Raw genomic sequence first — 17470 nt, forward strand, 5'->3', positions numbered from 1 at the left:
GGGGGGGGGGGGGGGGGGGAAGGCACCACCCAATGCCTGCTCTGCCTCTGGCTCCATGGCCACCCGCACCTCATCTGGCTCCGTGTGCCCCCATGTGGCCTGCCCCAGCCTCTGTGGTGGGCATGGAGTCGCCATGACAGCAGGGACGCAGGAGCTGGGGGCCACTCTCCCATCCCATAGTCCCTGGTGTCACCGAGGGGGGAGGGGGGGCAGAGCCCTGAGTCCAGCCCTACCCCTGCTTCTTGTCTGATCCCATTCCCCACTCCCCCCCACCCCCAAAGCATTGAGTCCAGGCCTATTTCTCCCCTCACTCCTTGGTTGCTGCCTGTGGGGAGCAGAGCCAGAAAGGGGAGGGGGGCAGGGCCAGTGCACCTTCATCTGCTCCATTGCCTGCAGGGACAGGGCCTCTCCCCCTCCCTCCGTTTTCAAACCTTGCAAGGAATGGAGGGGGCAGCGCTAGCGGCACTGACCCCGCTCCGTCACCACTGTCATGGTGGTGTGGCAGCCACCTGCTGTCTGAACGCTCGCACTCTGTTTGGTTGTTTTCAAATGCCTACTCATCACGAAGTTCTAACTTGGTTTCTTTCTTTACTGAACTACTTTTCAGCATAATGATGCAGCCAACAATTTTCTTCCCCAAATAAATTAATCTTACCATGTTCAGTAGTTTTTAAATGAACCTAAACTAATTAAATCTCATAACATATATAATGCAGATGTACACAAGTACTGCTGGTTACACCAGAAATGTCAAATGAAAGTCTCCTTACAAGATGTCTTCATATTTAATATTTCTGTATTTAGTGATAGATCCCTTATACAGGTATATTCAGAAGACTTGGGCATATAAGAATCTAGGAGAAAATTTTTAAAGTGTCTAAATGAGTCAATACACATCCTATTTCCAAAAATGAGAGTCAATATGGACTTAAGCTTTTAAAGTCTTTCAAAAATGATTTAGGTATTTACGACGCTTAAAACACTTGAAAGTTTTACTCGAAAAGGTCATCTACACTTAGATTTTGATAATTAAGTTAAAATAAGCCTTGTATACTTTTAAGCAACTGTTTAGCAATTATTTGTTTATAAATAATTATGCAGAAATATTCTTACTCTCATCAGGCACGCTTCCCCAAGAAGTTGTTCTAAACAAGCGTGCCCGGGCACTGCTGACTTTTCTAACCTCCAGGGGGTCCACAGGTGGTTTTGGAAAGAGAGTGGAAGAATGCTGATCTTTTGTGGGTGATGAAAACAGCTTTGGCTTCTGTTACAAAGTAAGATAAAATATTAGTTTTACAAATTCTCAAATCCATAAAACCTAAAATTAGAAAAATAAAACTTTCCATATATATTATTATTGCTTCTTTTCCTCCAACTTATGACTAACTCAGATAAGTCTTAAGAGCAGCCATGTCATTTTATCTTAAAGAAAAGAAAAGAAAATACAACCATTTCAATTCCATGTTTTACAATTTGTATCAGCATTCATAGACAGTTGTCTAGAACAGACATGTAGGAAATAATGTCTAAACCTTTCTAGGGAAGGGGGAAGGAACAGTGTCAAAATAATTAATCATAAACTAGCCTTCATATAGCATTTTATATAGCATTAAACAGCATTTATTTTCTTTTGGATTAAGAGGTCATCTACATAGAGTGTACTCCATCACAAAAATGTTGCAACTACTCCTGAGACACAGTGGGTGCATCTACACATGCAATTAAATGTGAAGCAATAAACTCCAGAGCAGTCTGAGCTGGAGTAAACTGCTCCCAGGCACAGCATCTACATGTGTGCCTGGGACAGCAGCAATTTGAGCCAGGGCAGAGTAGTTTATGCCAGGGCTAGGGGCAAGGGGGTCTGCCCCAGGCTCCAGGCGGAGTGCTGGGTGGTGGAGGGGCTGGCTGGGGCATGAATCTGCAGAGCCGTGTGCCTAGGCAGCAGGCAGGAGTCTCTAGCTGACTGGGCTGACCAGGAGCAATTTATGCCTACAGTCAGCATTTACATGTTTCATCATAGCTAATTACTGTTGGAGACAGTACTATTTTATGGAAGAGGTAGTTTACTGCACCCTAATAACAGTGCACATGTAAACAGTAACCCTTTACTGTACTGCTAATTAGTCTACTTCACAGTAAAGCGCATATGTAGATGCACCCAGTGAGTACTACTGAGGTGCACAGATCCACATATCCACTACTTCCAGGTTTTATTTTTTAAAACTTCTCTCATCTCAGATGCAACTAGAGACCCTGAAAAAGCTCCATCTGGTACAAAACTTAGTTCATGTGCTCAATAAAACAGTTATCCATGAAATCATTGCCCTCAAAACTGTTCTTTGTACTGACTCTCCTTAGAATAAGGAATCCAGTTTGAAGTCTCTATTTTGATCTTCAAAGCTCCCCAGCTGACTGATTCTAGGTGCCCAAGGGATTATTGCCATCCCCTTAATAATCATGATCTCCCACAACTATTACATCCCATTAGAACAATAAACTCTTTAAGCAGTAGAGTTTAACTCCTAAGAATGAGAAATTTGGGACAAGGTTAGCAAATCCAGTTTATTCAAAGGAACTAGATTTAAATGATGGAATCCACTCTCACAAGAGATGCTGACAGCTATGAACCTCACTACTTAAAAGCAAAACATATTTATTTAACTTTGTGTAGATAGAATTAAGGAAAACTATCATGCAAACTAATCAAGGTACTGATTTCACAAATTAAAAAAACCCCAAAGTCTTTATTTCTTAATCTACACACACTTGGGAAACATCCTGCACTACAAATGGACAACAAAAGTATCTAAATAAACCATGACAATACAATGATTGCAATTACTGTGTGAAGATGACTTAAACATCTATTTTAAATATGTAAAAACTACGCAAGTCTGTAAAGTACAATCAAAATATTTAATTTATATAACTATATATCAAAACAATATTTTATAAAAATTGCAATAGTGCAAACTTTACTGGAAATGGACACTTCTTTTAGAATTTCTCTAAATTGTATGGGCTCTAAATATTATGAATCAGTGTGAAATTTCATGCATTACTGAAAAGTGCTTTTATTGTAACCTGTGTAGTGTACCTTGGACACTTTAATATATGTTAAATACCCATAACTTTTACAAAACTATAAAATGAAAATAATTCAGATGTTTTACAAGAGAAGAAAACAATAAAAACATTTCTTCCAAGTATCGTTAATTTTTAAATGTCACATTTAAATGAGCTGCTACTACTATACACTAAAACAGGGGTGGGCCAAATATGGCCAGCAGGCTGCATCCAGCTCACGGTGGGTCCGTTGGTCCCACCTGGCGGAGGCACCATGGCTGGGAGGTGTGAAGCAGGCGCAGGCTGTGCTGGGACTGCACACTGTTGGTGGTGGCAGGGGAAGCACCATAGGGCATGCAGGCTCTGAGCTGTTGCAGGGCAGGGGTTGACAAGCTCAGGGGGGCGCCTGCCAGGGCTCCCATGCACACCCCACATATCCTCAAACCCTCCCCCTTAAACCCCACAACCACACCCTCCTCTACACACTAACACACACCCCACAAACACCACACCCCCCCACACACACACCTGCATGCCTCTGGGGGAGCCCTGCTCACATCACACATACCCCCCCAGCCACTCCCCCCTCCACACACCCCACAGTCCTGCACAAACCCATACCCACCATACCCACCCACCCACATGAATACCCCCACACCCTTCCCCACACCCCATATAAAACACACAAACCCCATACCCACTCACCCATACCCCCCACAATATACAAGAGTAAGACTTCATTTTGAGCTATTATGCAATCACTTCTATATATACACAGTACAAACAAGTCAGGACAAAAATATTTTTTTTAAATAAAATTAAAATATATCATTATGGACGTTTGATTTTTAGTATACAATTTGGTTTTTTTCCAGTTCCAAGATGGCGAACCCCCAAGAGGAGTACCTCCAAGGGCAAGGGGAGGGACCTTCCGGTGGCAAAGGTCAGAGGTTAGGCACAGGACTTCTGATCCCAAGATGAAGACCAGGGGACAGGACCACCCTTGCAGCTCTCAACAGTTCTCCAAAACTCTTTAAGCGGCCCTTCACCTGAAAGAATTGCCCTGCCCTGCACTATAAGCAGATGACCTACTTCTAATTTATTTTTCAGGATCAGTGCCATTTGCAGCCTCTCTTTCAGTCATCTTAAAAATGAAAATAGAGCGTCAAAATTTTAACATCTCATTTTTCAAGCACTAAAGCAATTTTGCTGTACCTGGAGTTAGAATGCTACACTCTAATATAGGTAAAACCTGTTTTCTTCTTCATTTTAGGGGGAAAAAAATAATAGTTCATAAACCAGTTGTATTAATCTCAAATTGTACATTTTCACCTCTTGTAGTGAACTCTCAAAGCATTGATTGAACCTATTTTTACAGTGTCCTTTTATAACAATACAGTGGGTGGTACATGTTCAGTATTATATAACATTCTTTTTATTTAAAAGTACTTGCATGGTCCAGTGGGCTGAGCCGTGCACCAGAAATTGGTCTTGATTCACTAGATTCAAAACTGGAAGCGTGGAGACTGAGATAAAGAACAGAAACAAAACATTAACTCAGACTCAGTTTTGTTTTCTTGCAGTGGGTCCATTCTCTTCCATCCCCAAGCCAGAGAAGAAAGCGTACCACATCTACAACATTATTCTCTTTTTCTTTGTATCTTACAGATTCAATTGGGATGTCAGGCCAAATGGCTCATTAAGGCTGAGGGAGGAAATCAGAGGACTTTGTGGCACATTCTTGCTTATTCTGCAAACAGATACTGTAATTAAATTAATGTTCCTCGCAAAGGTATAACACAGCCTGAATTATCTCTACAGATGCTGCAAAGTAGCATAAAGTAGCATCTAAGATATTACAGTGCAACTCATGCAACACCCTGTGCTGCTGGGGAAAGGGACTGTAAGAGATGGCTCCTACCTTTGAGGCTAATAGCTCCAGTGCCTGTCACTGGGTGGGAAGATCATGCTTTCTGTGAGCTATTTTGGGCCACAACCCCAGCTGACCAGAAAGGAAGCTAACAGGTCATTCCATAATAATCCAAAATAAAAAGTTTCATAATAAAGCTTTTTCTTTTCTTTCATTAAAAAAGAGCAGATGTACAGCACAGACCATTCTCTTACACCATTCTGTACATACAAAATTGGTATAGACCACTGCTAGTATTAGTTCCAAGCCACAGGAACTTCCCGGACACACAGATTAACATTGTCAATGAGCATTTTTAAAACACAGGAAAGGATGTAATTAACAGCAGAAACTAACGCAGGAAAAAAGGACCATAAACATAATTACAGAATCAAACCTCTTGCTGCTAGATTATATTAACAAACCTTAAAGCCTCTATACCTAAAAGCAGAAGGTGGTCTATCATCAGGAGTTCGTGAAGATGCAGATCCAAAAAGTTTCCTTTGATACTCTCGAGGTGTAAGTGGCCTTTGAGATCTTAAAGTTCTTAACGCATTTCTCGCTTCATTTATAATCTCAGCGCTGGTCTTCTGCCTAGGCACAGAAAGCCTATAAAATGGGTCTGGCGTATCTACATTTTTATTCTTTGAGGACTGCATTCTTCTACAATGTATCTGACCAGACACTGTGCGCTACAACGGAAAACCAAGAAAAAAAAACACAAAGCACTTTTTAAGCAGAAATGTTTACGGTATTCATGAATATTTAATTATTTTTTAAATGCTTTAAAAAATAACATTGGAAGCCAGGGTGAAGGTCTCAGATCTCTCACAGAAATCAATCTGTACCACTGGGATTCAGTGATATTATTCTTCACTCTCCTATTGTCAGTGGAAAAACAGTTGAAGTATATAGTGTTTTTAGCATCTGGAAAGGAATTTAAAAAAAAAAAAAAAAACAACAAACAACATCAGGGACTACAGTATTTTCAAGGCCAAACAAAATAGCATTCTGATGTCAAACAAAGGCTTATCACCCAAGATTATAAATATTCAGAAGCTGACAATTCAATAAATATAGCTGTTATTATAATAAAGCAGGAACAAGACAAAGAACATGCGGAGAGAGACTTTTCGCATACTTAGAAAATTAACAATATATGGTATCAGTTTTATCATGTACTCCATTCTAACAAGCTAGAAGAGGTATTGCTTGTCAACTAGAAATGAAACTATATACAGGAAAAGGCAATAAATCTTATCTTTGTAAGAAAACACATTAACACATTATATGATGAGTTATCGACTCAGACTGCCAGCGTTTGATCTAATTGTGCACCCTTAGGCTAGAAACAGACTTCACCTTTGTGTCGCCATAACTATTTTTATACTGGCCCAAAGCAAAAGCAAATAGATATCCATGCCCTTCATCATGCCAAATATCTTCCATGATTGCCTTATCTGTGGGTCGGAAGATGGCTGATGAGGCCTATTTGGGATTGACAGATTCTACTGAGCTCAGACATCTGTTTCCATGCGGGGTTGGTGGATCTGGATTTTTATTTGGTCTGCGACACACTTTTTTGCTGCTCCCACTTTTCCATCTCCTGTCGTTGTCATGAGGTTTCAAAGTACTAAGATCCCTGCAACAGACTCTTCCTCCATTTGGGGCAGTCCTGAGCAACAGTCTCCCATGACTTATGGATATTGCATTTTTTTAAGTCGGCCTTGAGGATGCCCCTGAAACACTCTCTCTGCTGGCCTCTTAAGTGTACACTTTAGCTGAGCTGGGAAAATAAAGCTTGCTTCCGGAGTCTGGAGTCAGACATCCGGATGAGTTGGTCGACTCAACAAAGTTGATGCCAGGTGATCACTGCCTCAATACTCATAGTGTTTGCTTGCAAGAGGATGCTAACTTCCCGCTGGATTTGAAGGATCTTCTGCAGGCAGTGTTGATAGTACTTCCCCAACAACTTTAGATGTCTCCTGTACGTTGTCCATGCCTCAGCTCTGTTCAGCAAAGTGGGGATTACACCTGCTTGATACACCATGAGCTTGGTTTGGGACCTGATGTCAATCTGTGAACTTGTGTTTCTTCAGGCATCCAAAGGCTGCACTTGCACATTTGAGGCAATTTGGATTTCTTCGTCAATGTCAGCCTTCTGCAAGAGATGGTTTCCAAGGTACAGGAAATACTCAACATTTTCCAGAGTGTCATCATGGATCTGGATTACTAGAGCTAGAGACTGTTCATTACCAACTTGTTGGTGGAGGACCTTAGCGTTAGTCCCATCTTCTTGTATGCCTCAGTAAAGACATTGATGATTGCCTGAAGGTCTGCTTCCAAGTCAGCACACACTACAACATCATCAGCATACTGAAGCTCAATGATTGTCGTAAGAGTGGTCTTGGTTTTGGCTCAAGAGACAGCTGAGGTTAAACAACTTACCATCCATTTGGTAGTTTAACTCCACCCGAGCTGGAAGCTTGATGGACAGATGCAACATCATGGCAAGGAATATTGAGAAGTGTGGAAGCGATGATGCAGCTGTGTTTAACTCTGGTTTTAACCTCAAAGGGATCTGTGATATATCCATTACTGAGAACCACCACTCACATACTGTCATGGAACAGGCAGAGAATGGTGACAAATTTCAGTGGGCATCCATACTTCAGAAGGATTCTCCACAACACTTCTCGGCAGACAGATTCAAAAGCTTTTGTGAGGCCAAAGAAGGTCATGTAGAGAGGCTTATGTTGTTCCCAATGTTTCTCCTGCAGCTGGCAAGCTGTGAAGATCATGTCAGTTGTGTTTCTTGATGCTCTAAACCCACACTGAAATTCTAGGAGGAACTCTTCAGCAAGCGGAAGGAGACAGTTCAGAAGGGTTCTCACAATGATCTTTCCTATGATGGACAGCAAGGTGATCCCTCTATAGTTTCCATGGTTGGACTTGTCCCCTTTCTTGAAGATTGTCAGTCATGGAGCCCCTGAGGTCATCTGGGATTTCCTCATAATTCTAGATCCTTAAGATGAGGACATGAAGCAGTGATGCAAGCTCCTCTCCTCCCTGTTTTAGGATTTCAGCGGGGATTCCATCCACTCCAGATGCCTTGTTTCTTCATCTGCTTGACGGCTTTCCTCACCTTATCAAGGGTTAGAGGGATTCCGAGATCTTCTCTGACTGGGTGTTGCGGAATGGAGTTGAGAACACTCTCATCAACAGCAGAGTCTTGACTGAGATCTTCAAAATCCTCCTTCCAGTGGGCATTGATGGCTCCCCTTTCCTTGATCAGGTCTCCTCCATCCTTAGGTCTCAAGAGGGTTGGTCCCCGAGTGCTTGGACCATAGATGGTTTTGGTGGCACTGACGAAACCACACATATCATGGATGTTAGCCAGATGTTGAATCTCCTTAGCCCAGTCTTTCCCACCATTTGTTCTTCATATGGCACATCCTCCTTTCAACTTCTGCCTTGGCTTGTTGGCGATTCAATTTCTTTTTCTTGGAGTTGGTGTCATTTTGCCAAGCACAAAGGGCTTTACACTTATGATCAATCAACTGTGCTGCTTGTTTGTGGACAATGTTTATTTGCTTTATGGAAGAAGAGCTCAGGCAACCCAGAACTGCCCACATTCTCCAGGAGCTCTGGGCAGGCATTTCCACACTCCCCAGGAATTCCCAGGCAGGATCAGGCCTCTCAAGCCCTGGAAGTGCCTACCTTTCCCCACTTAGAGAGACTTGATGAATTTGTGGAAGTGATTTTTACAGAGCCACCAGTCATCAAAAGAATCACTTCCACAAATTCATCGAGTCTAAGACTTAGTATATTAATGCAACTCTTTGTAGACACCATCAGTTTTCATTTTTCAACAACTATCATAAACTCCATCCAAGTCAGAATTCTTTGTTCCTCAAAGTAGAAATAAACTGTTTACAGTTACCAAAGGGGAAAAAATCATTTTGTCTTGGATTTTCACTACTGTGCACAACACAAGCAGGTAGCTTGAGTCCCCTCATACAATCTATGATTAAAAGCCAATAGCAGAAGAGACTGGAAGCTGCCATCTAGCATTGTCCAAAGTTGAGTCAAAAACTCACTTCCCTACTCTAAGTCTCATTTACCTTCTTCTTGCCCTTGCTTTTCAAAGCCTCTCTCCTGCCTTCTCTCTAAGACCCTCACATGCTTATAAGTCTCCCCATTAATATTTTCCAAGCTTTCCCTTCCTCCCTCCACCCTGCTATGAAACAATTTCCAAGACCCCACCTCTTCTGTAAAGTGCTGAAGCCATAAAAACCATATGACACTTCTTCCATATGGTACTATAGAGATTTCTATATTACCATTGGGGTGCACTGGTAAAGATTTTTTTGGCTGATACCAATGGCCAACTATTAACCAGCCATATCGGATACTGATCCAATAGCCAGTATGCAGCCCTGTAGCTTGGCTGGTATGTCTGTGGTGGGGAGGCATGGGGAGGGGCAGATCGAGGCCCCCACAGTGAGGGGGGGAGTGGGGCTGGGGCTGCCCAGCCTGGGCAGGGCGGGGTGTGGAACAGAACCACGGGCAGCTCATCCAGAGTAAAGAGGGGATGGGAAGGGGGCGTGGCTCCTTGCTGCTGTACACAACCCCAGGGGAGGCATGGTGGGCATGTGCCCCCTAGATTTATGCATCGGGCAAGGGCAGTCTGCCTGTTGCAGGCTCGGGGCCAGGGACTGTGCTGGCCTCTTCCCAGCAGGCAGGCTGGACCGGGTCTGCGCTCAGGGTGGGCAGCGGCAGCACTGGGAGGGGGGCTACAGAGAATTTTGGGGTGTCTATAGCCCACCCCGTAGACCTTCCCCAGCACTGCTCCCACCCTGGCCCAGCTGGGAGGAGACCAGCACAGCCCCTAGCCCTGAGCCTGTGGCAGGCAGCCCATCCTTGCTCCATACACAAATCCAGGGAGGCACATGCCCCTGCCCCACTCCCTCCCTCACCATAGGGGACTTAATCTGCTCCCCCATATCTCTTTCCCCCCTCCCCCGACTTACTGGCTGGACGCTGCTTTTCACACTACCAGGCTGCCTTCCTGGCTATGTGTGCAGCTGCAGCATGCACGCACACGCAGCATTTATCAGTGACATTATTGGCTACACCCGTCAGAAAAAGCCGATTGCCAATAATGTCAATTTTCCCTTTATTGGTGCTGATCTGATTTGGGCTGGTATACCGGTCCACCTCTACTTATTATATTTATGTAATGCTATAACCACTTTGTCTGCTCATGGCTCAAGAGGAAAAGCCAGACCATTTCTCCACAGGCATGGAGAGTCATCATATATTCTAACTGGTATAGTTCTACCACACAAGGGAAGATTGAATGCTACATAGCAAGGTTCTCTTGCCTGGTGCAAAGATTTGCTTTCAATTACCCACCTCTTGTACTGCAGCATGTAAGGAAAAGATTCCACCAGTGGATTAAGAGAGAGAGCTTCCCAGCACCAGTGTGCTTAAAGGAATTAAAAAAGCTAAACTGGAAATCTTACTGTAGTTAGAAGTCACATCCAGGTTCTTACAAAGCACCTGCTTTTACTGCAGCCACACACAGCAATCTGAGATCCATGTAACTTCCTGCTTTCTAATGTGACACAAAGGAACCAACTAAGCAGCTACTCTGAACTAGCCTCTTTGGAGCTCAACTTGCATGGGGAGGCAGAAGGTTTCGGGCCTTGGAGTGCATGTCCTTCAGCCTAAACAATTTATCTGGCATATTTCAGTTGCTGTATTTACCTGAATCCAAGATTACTTTGAATTTAAGATGGCTCCCCAATAATTAGATTATAGATATGGAAAATTTATAAAATTTTATAATTTTTTATGTCTAGCATCTAATTCATAGTTAGTTTATGAATTATTGGATAGTTGTCTTAAACTAGTCCTCCCCTTCACTGCAGCATGGCAAGCAGTGGTACAGGGGGGAGGCAGTAGGAGAGTCAAGTGGCCTGCCCCTACCCTTTCCCCTTGCTGCCTGTCTCCACTGAACACCACTTTCCCACCCCCAAGCTTGCCCCATCCTCTGGCACCTCCCCCTCATTATCCATGACTCCACAATGGTTTGCCTGCACCCTCTGGCACCTGGCTCATCCTTCCACTTCTTACAGCTCCAGCTCCAACCCCAACCCCAGGGCGTAGCACACAATCACTCTGACCCCAGCCCAGCCATGCAGCAACAGTGGCACCTACAACCACAGCCCAAAAGCTGGGCCAGGGCCACTGCCACTATTGTGTGGCTGAGCCAGAGCCAGAGTGTTAGTGGTGGCAGGGGAGGACAGTGCAAGATGGAGGGAGGGGGCAGTGGCTGAGAGTCCAAGCAGGGACCAGAGTTAAAGCCCCAGCTTGTTAAAGGGGGGGGGGGGGAGGGAATGATGACCTCATCTTGGATTTGAGTAAATATGATATGTAAAGCATACATGGCATTAACATAGTTATATTAAGAGGTTTCATCAGAAATGTAGCCAGAAATGTGAATTAAATGAACATTTCTCATCTTCCACTTATCTTTATGTTTCCTATTGCATTAAAAAGTTTTATATCACATCTTAATGAATATTCTAATATTACGGGTCTCTAGCCATTGAAGAACTCATTTCCTTCAATCTTCAACATCCTTTAAGTTTTGCTCTTGAGATATAACATTTTTTGGATTTTATTACTGATTCTCTTTAATTAACTAACAGGCAACTAGGGAGAGAGAATCATTTTCTGTGGAACAGCACCATACTGGCCTGTGACAGCTTCTAATTAAGTTTGTCAAATCTACTTTCAATTATAAATTGTTCATCCTTGAACTTTGATTATTGTAGAGACACTGCCCTCAATTCCACAGGTAGGGCCATAACCTACATTTTCTTGGAGGGCTCTTTTTTATTTTTTTGCCTTATGTGGCGGGGGCAAGGGATCCACTGAGCCATGGGGATCCAGTGGCAACGGCAAAAGCCCCATGCCACCAAGCCCACCGGCAGCAGAATCACCACGCTGCCATCAATGCCGGTGACCCTGCAGCATACTGAGCCTCAGGAAGGGGGCAGCAGGGGCAGAGCAGCCATGCTGCAAACCATGCCAGCAGTGGCACAGCCCCCTAAGACTCGGGAGCAAGGCGGTGGGTACGCCGCTCCACAAAACTTACTAGCAACACAGTAGCATCTCACGTCACAGCCAGCTGGAGCCCAGCGATGGGACAAAGAAAAAAAAGCAGCACTGGCATGGATGTGCTTTGTAAGCGCATGCTGGCGCCAATTTGCTGGCTGGAGCAGCAAGGCAACTATAAAAGCCCTGTGCTGAGCCAACAGGGGGACTGGAAAGAAGTCCCCAGCAGCTGAGGGCAGACTGCAGACAGGGCAGAGAGCCAGAAGGAGACGGTTGGTGGCAACCCCTGTGGGGGAAAGCTGCCCCCACACGCTGCCTCGGCTGAGCCAGTGCTCATATCTGAAGAAAAGACCTGGAATCCTTACTGGGAGAAGGACCAAGAGAACGACGAGACACCAACAAGACTGAACGAAAGCAATGACTGGTAACAACACTGCAACCGTGCAACACCACAGTAACAACGGGTTGGCGCTAGGTGGGGTATAAGGTAGGTGGAGCCCCAAGATCTTCGCGCCTGCAGGCAACCTTAGTGATACACCACTGAACAGGGAGTAGCAGCAACCCCAAGACTAAAATTTTAATCAAAGACAGGGCACGGGAGAAGCTTTGGTGATCACGGTAACTGGTTGCAGGGGCAAACTGTCGGCCCACAGGATCATGGATGGCTCAGGACGACTAGAAAAGGCTAAGCGGGCAGCCTTGGACAGGCACAGCAAGTTACATCTTACCTCCCAATTTGTTTGCTGCTTTCAACTGGTTGCAATGCAGCTACGTTCTGGATCTCACCGAGTGCAGGTTATAAGCAAGTCATCTTTATTCTCTGCTTCAATTTTAGACACTCTGGTGATGGACAATCTAAGTATCAAGCAACTGCTCAGTTACAACTGGGCCCAAAAAGTGTCATCTGCTCTCCAGCAATCTTAGCTTGAAATAATAATTAAAAACTAGTAATATTAAGGACTTGGACCACATGCCAGGCCCAACAGATAATTCAGCCCTCATCCTAAAAAATTACAATCTAGGTTAACAGTCAGTGGACCCTTCCATCTGCCTGAAGCACTGCTGACTTCAGTAGAGCTCTGCCTTGTTCATCCAAGTTAATTCTACTGCAAGACTTATGGCTAGCTGCGTAAGTGCTTGTAACAAAAAACATGAATACAGAAAGGATGAGAGGAACAAGGTAAAATAATGTGGTTACATTAGCTTGCTACTGTGTGGTTTGATCTTAACTTCTACCTATCTCCAGTTCTTGAATGCTTGCAGCCCCGCCTGTTTCCATAAAACCTCCAATCTATTTTTGTTTTCTTTTAGAAATGCTTCCTATTTCCTCCTTTTAAAAAAGAATCTCAGTGCTATCCCTACCATTTTAAACCACTACTTCTTTGCTTTTTAAATTACAACAATTATGCAGAAAATGAAACATTCCTTGGCTAGCCCCAACTTGTCCTTCCCTTGGCCCAATTACTGCCACTTCTCTGCAAGCAATCAAAGCCCCTATGACAAAACAAAATAGTTACAAATTACAATCCATCCTCCTAAGGCCCCAAAGGAATGATCCATGCTGCTGCCTATAGAAAGGCTCCGTGAGCCTTCCACAAGCTGCTCCCTAAAAAGGGAAGTTATGAGGTCAACAGCAAAGGAAAAGTGATGCGTGTTCTGCCCCCCAGGTCCAGCACAGTTAATTTCTGGGAAACTGGAAGTGAGCAGTGAGCCTCTCCAACCAGGAGCCACTACCTAAGATGGATTAAAAAAAAAAAAAAAATCAATTATTAAAAAACAAACAAACAGATTTTTTAAATTTAAATTGGATTTTTATATTTTTATTCACATTATAATGAAGTTTTCCTTTTTAAGAATACACCATCTTAAAATGAATTCTGAATTTAATACAGCATAGGACAAGTTATAAATTTAATATAAATTTAGGTTTCTGGCTAGATGGTCTTGCCCCTCCACTCAGGATCAGACTGATTTGGGGCCAGGAAGAAATTTTAGCCCATGGTCAGATTGGGGGTTTTGCCTTCCTCTGTAATAGAAGTATGGCCCTCTACCTGGGATCTCTTGAGTGTATAGTTTTATAGAAGCAGGACATTGACTGCTATGGTTCCCCTGGTTTACCTGTGTCTTGTATGTGTCACGGTTGGCAGTAGTCTTACTCAGAGGTCAAATTATGGATTGTATATGATGGTTTGGATAGGGAAGATCCTGCCTCAGGCAGGGGGCTGAGGGGGTTCCTTCCAGCCCTACTTCTCTATGATTCTATGACAATTAAAAAATAATTTCAATAAAAGAATATGTTGAGTCAATGAGCCTCTACTAAAAACTGGAGTTCAAGACTGATTTTCTACTGGATTAAAAAAAGGTGGAAAACATCTAACTTTTGACATCAAGCTTTAAACATATGGCATAATATTTCATATATATGGGGCTTTACTCTACAAGGGATTCAGGTTCTACACTGCTGGATGCAAAGGATCAGCAAAGTCATCTCAGCTGTTGGAAACTGGCCTCTGACTCCACCAGACCCCATCATGTGTAGTACTTGATCAGGATGATCCACTGAGCCCACCTGAATGGCATCAAACTCTGCTTTGTTCTACCTGAGCTCCAATTAGCTCAGCACTCAAATTATGAATATTTCTGATTCTGGACCCATAATGGAGGCTTATTCTCCAGCTCATGGAAAACCAACCATCCGCTCAGTAACTACCAACCCCCTGTTTCTAAATGGTTCTGGGTTCTTCAGTGAAATGTTCTTTCTTGATCCTTTGCATATGTACTATGTTAAGTTTATCTTCTCAAGTGCCTATCCATATCTGTATATTAAAATACTAGAGCAGAGGGTTACAATAGTAGAAAGAAGGAGGAGGGTTTGGGTTTTTTGGGGGGGCAGGGAAGGGTAAATGGGAAAGTGTATGATGGGTTGTGTCACAGGGAGAAGGAGGCTTGGTTTGTTGTTAATTTCTGTTCAGTGGGGAGAGAAGAAGCTGAGTAAGGAGCCGTGTGTGAAAGAAAAGGACCAAGGCTGGGCTCAAACAAGTGTAGGAAAAAGAATAACAATCTATAAAGTGTAAACTAGTTTTGATTTCAACACCTAGAAGCTGGAGGAAAAATCTACCATGGCTGCAGGTTGCAAAAAAGACCCTATTTGGGAATATTTTCAAGAAATTCTGGTACCACTGGGAAAAGGAAATGTGACAAACGTAAACAGTGCAACAAAGAGATGCAAGGTTAATACTACTGTTTAATAAGTTAGTTAGTTGAAAATAGACATCATGTTTTGATTTTAAAAAGGTTTCTGTACCCAAAACATTAAAGTTTTGTCTAATACACTTCGAGTGCTGGTTTGTGTGCCATCTTACTGAAGCTGGATATGAATATGAACAAAAAGTTAATAATCTAGTGAAAAAGACTATTTATTTCACCATTTTATAGCATACTAAAAGACAGTATTTCTAACAGTCCAAATATCTTAATATTAATTGTATAAAATATTTGGATTATGAAGTTTTATGTTACACTTAGATCATATTAAATATGTGGAATGTTAAATTATGTTATATTTAGAACACCCTGGAACCCAGGGGTTCTCAGACTTTGTGATACCGCGACCAAGTGCTGGATGGCAGCAGCAGGGGATGGAGAGCTCGCACATAGCAGCCGCCGCCACCATCCACCACTCTGCATTACCACTGCATGCCACTTTCCCAAGCTGCTGCACATACTCCCTGAGAAGTTTATGGCCCAACTTTTAAGTTGCTTGCAGCCCCCCCGGGGTCGCAACCCACAGTTTGAGAACCCCTGCTGTAACCAATTGTGCATTAATGGATAATGCCATGGGTTTGTCTGCACAGCTGACTCCAGGCTGGAAGGCTGGAGAGCAGAGGCATAGCTATGAACCAGGACACTTGGACTCTATCCCTGCTCTGGATGAGAGGGGGAGCTTGGAGTGGTGCATCTAGGGATGCTGGAGGTCTTAAAATTGCTCATTTTATCTCCATGGAGCAGACTGAAGTTTCCTGGACATGAGCTATGCAGCACAGCTCAGAGTTAACTGTCACCTGACACAACATAACTTTGAGATGCTCAGAAAGCGCTTAGCACAAATTAACAAGTTTTAGCTTTCAGATGCTTACTTTTTAAGTACCCTTAGTATGGTCCAAGTGTAACGTGCAGTTTCATCCTGAATTTCAATTGCGCTTAATAAGTGATAGCTGAACATGTGACAATACCCTTTTCTCTTCCAAAAGGTTGCTCCTCAGGTCTTATCTAACACGCTTCATTTAAGACAAAAGTAGCAGCAGCACAAGATCAGAGAAGTTCAGGTATCTTTATAACCAGGAAGCAATTTAGCATAAATCAGCCTGAAACCTAAAAATCTTGGTCTTAAAAGGTGAAGGGAAAATTCCAGTTGGACAGAAGGCCGGTCTGGAAGTGATAATCCATCACCTTCAACAAAGTCCAAACAGTTTCACCAGACCTATAGGTAATGAACTGGCCCAGGTAGACTAGAGGAACAAGGACTGAATCATGCGTCCCCTCCCTCTTGAAAGACCTGGTCCTCAATGCCTGAATCTGCCAGCTCCAGGAGACAAACATTTTCCACAGCAGCCAACTCCCAAACAGGAGTTCCCGTTCCGGTCCAACTGGTTCTCCCTCCCCTTACCGGGATGGCATCTATCAACAGCTTTTGAACAGTACAGTTGGAGAGGTCTCCTCTGGCAACCCTAGACCAATAATGGTGAAAGCTGGGGAAGATAATGGCTAAGTGATAGATTTCTGCAGATCAGTGCTTCTTAATGTTTTCAGACCCTTGGAAAACATCAGCTCTTGGCTTTCCACTGTTTTTTGATGGCAGAAAGAAGCCACAGCAATGCTTCTGTTGTAAACTCTGAAAACCCACAATAGCTCAGAACATTTTTAACGCTACAGATTCCTATTTGGGTCTATCTGTGTTGGCACACCTAAGAGCACTGACACTGCCAGGCACCCCGCAGCACCCTCAAAAGGCTCCCAAAGCACTTGCCCCGACTCCCCACTCTAGGTGGCCCCGCTTCAGTGACCCTCCCCTCCAGCACCTGCAACTGCCAAGGTCACAGCTGGGATACCAGGCACATGGCTGAACCACTGGTTCCACTGAGCGATTCTAGCACTTTTCATCTTCCACGAGTTTAAAAACACTGTCCCCAGCCTCTTACCATCTTATCAGAAGCTGGTGGGGGGGGATGAGGGGGGCATTGCTGCTCTGCCATCTCTTGCACTTGCACACCTGCAGAGGCAGGACATGGAAGGAACCCCAGGGGACTCCCCCCCCCCCCCTCCCCCAGGGCAGAGGCCCAGCGCCTGCTGCAGCACTTGGGGGGGGGG

The 17470-nt window shown here is 43.9% G+C and overlaps 1 protein-coding gene across 3 annotated transcripts in view; it reads right to left on the reverse strand.

The window, feature by feature from the left end:
• The window catches only part of ARMC2 (armadillo repeat containing 2), a 210611-nt gene that overhangs the window by 192411 nt on the left and 730 nt on the right, over nt 1-17470 (reverse strand). For all 3 annotated transcript variants that reach the window (XR_002097939.1, XM_019520123.1, XM_019520124.1), the window contains exons 2-4: nt 5417-5667; nt 4520-4592; nt 1114-1264 (exon numbers count right to left, since the gene is read on the reverse strand). Coding sequence is in view for 2 of the 3 variants with exons in the window: in XM_019520123.1 (XP_019375668.1) it covers nt 1114-1264; nt 4520-4592; nt 5417-5634 (442 nt within the window). In the remaining variant the exon portion in view is untranslated. The remainder of the gene's footprint in view (nt 1-1113; nt 1265-4519; nt 4593-5416; nt 5668-17470) is intronic.

This window comes from Gavialis gangeticus, unplaced genomic scaffold (assembly GCF_001723915.1).
Source record: "Gavialis gangeticus isolate Ggan-Ray unplaced genomic scaffold, GavGan_comp1, whole genome shotgun sequence".
In the NCBI taxonomy this organism is placed as follows: domain Eukaryota; kingdom Metazoa; phylum Chordata; order Crocodylia; family Gavialidae; genus Gavialis; species Gavialis gangeticus.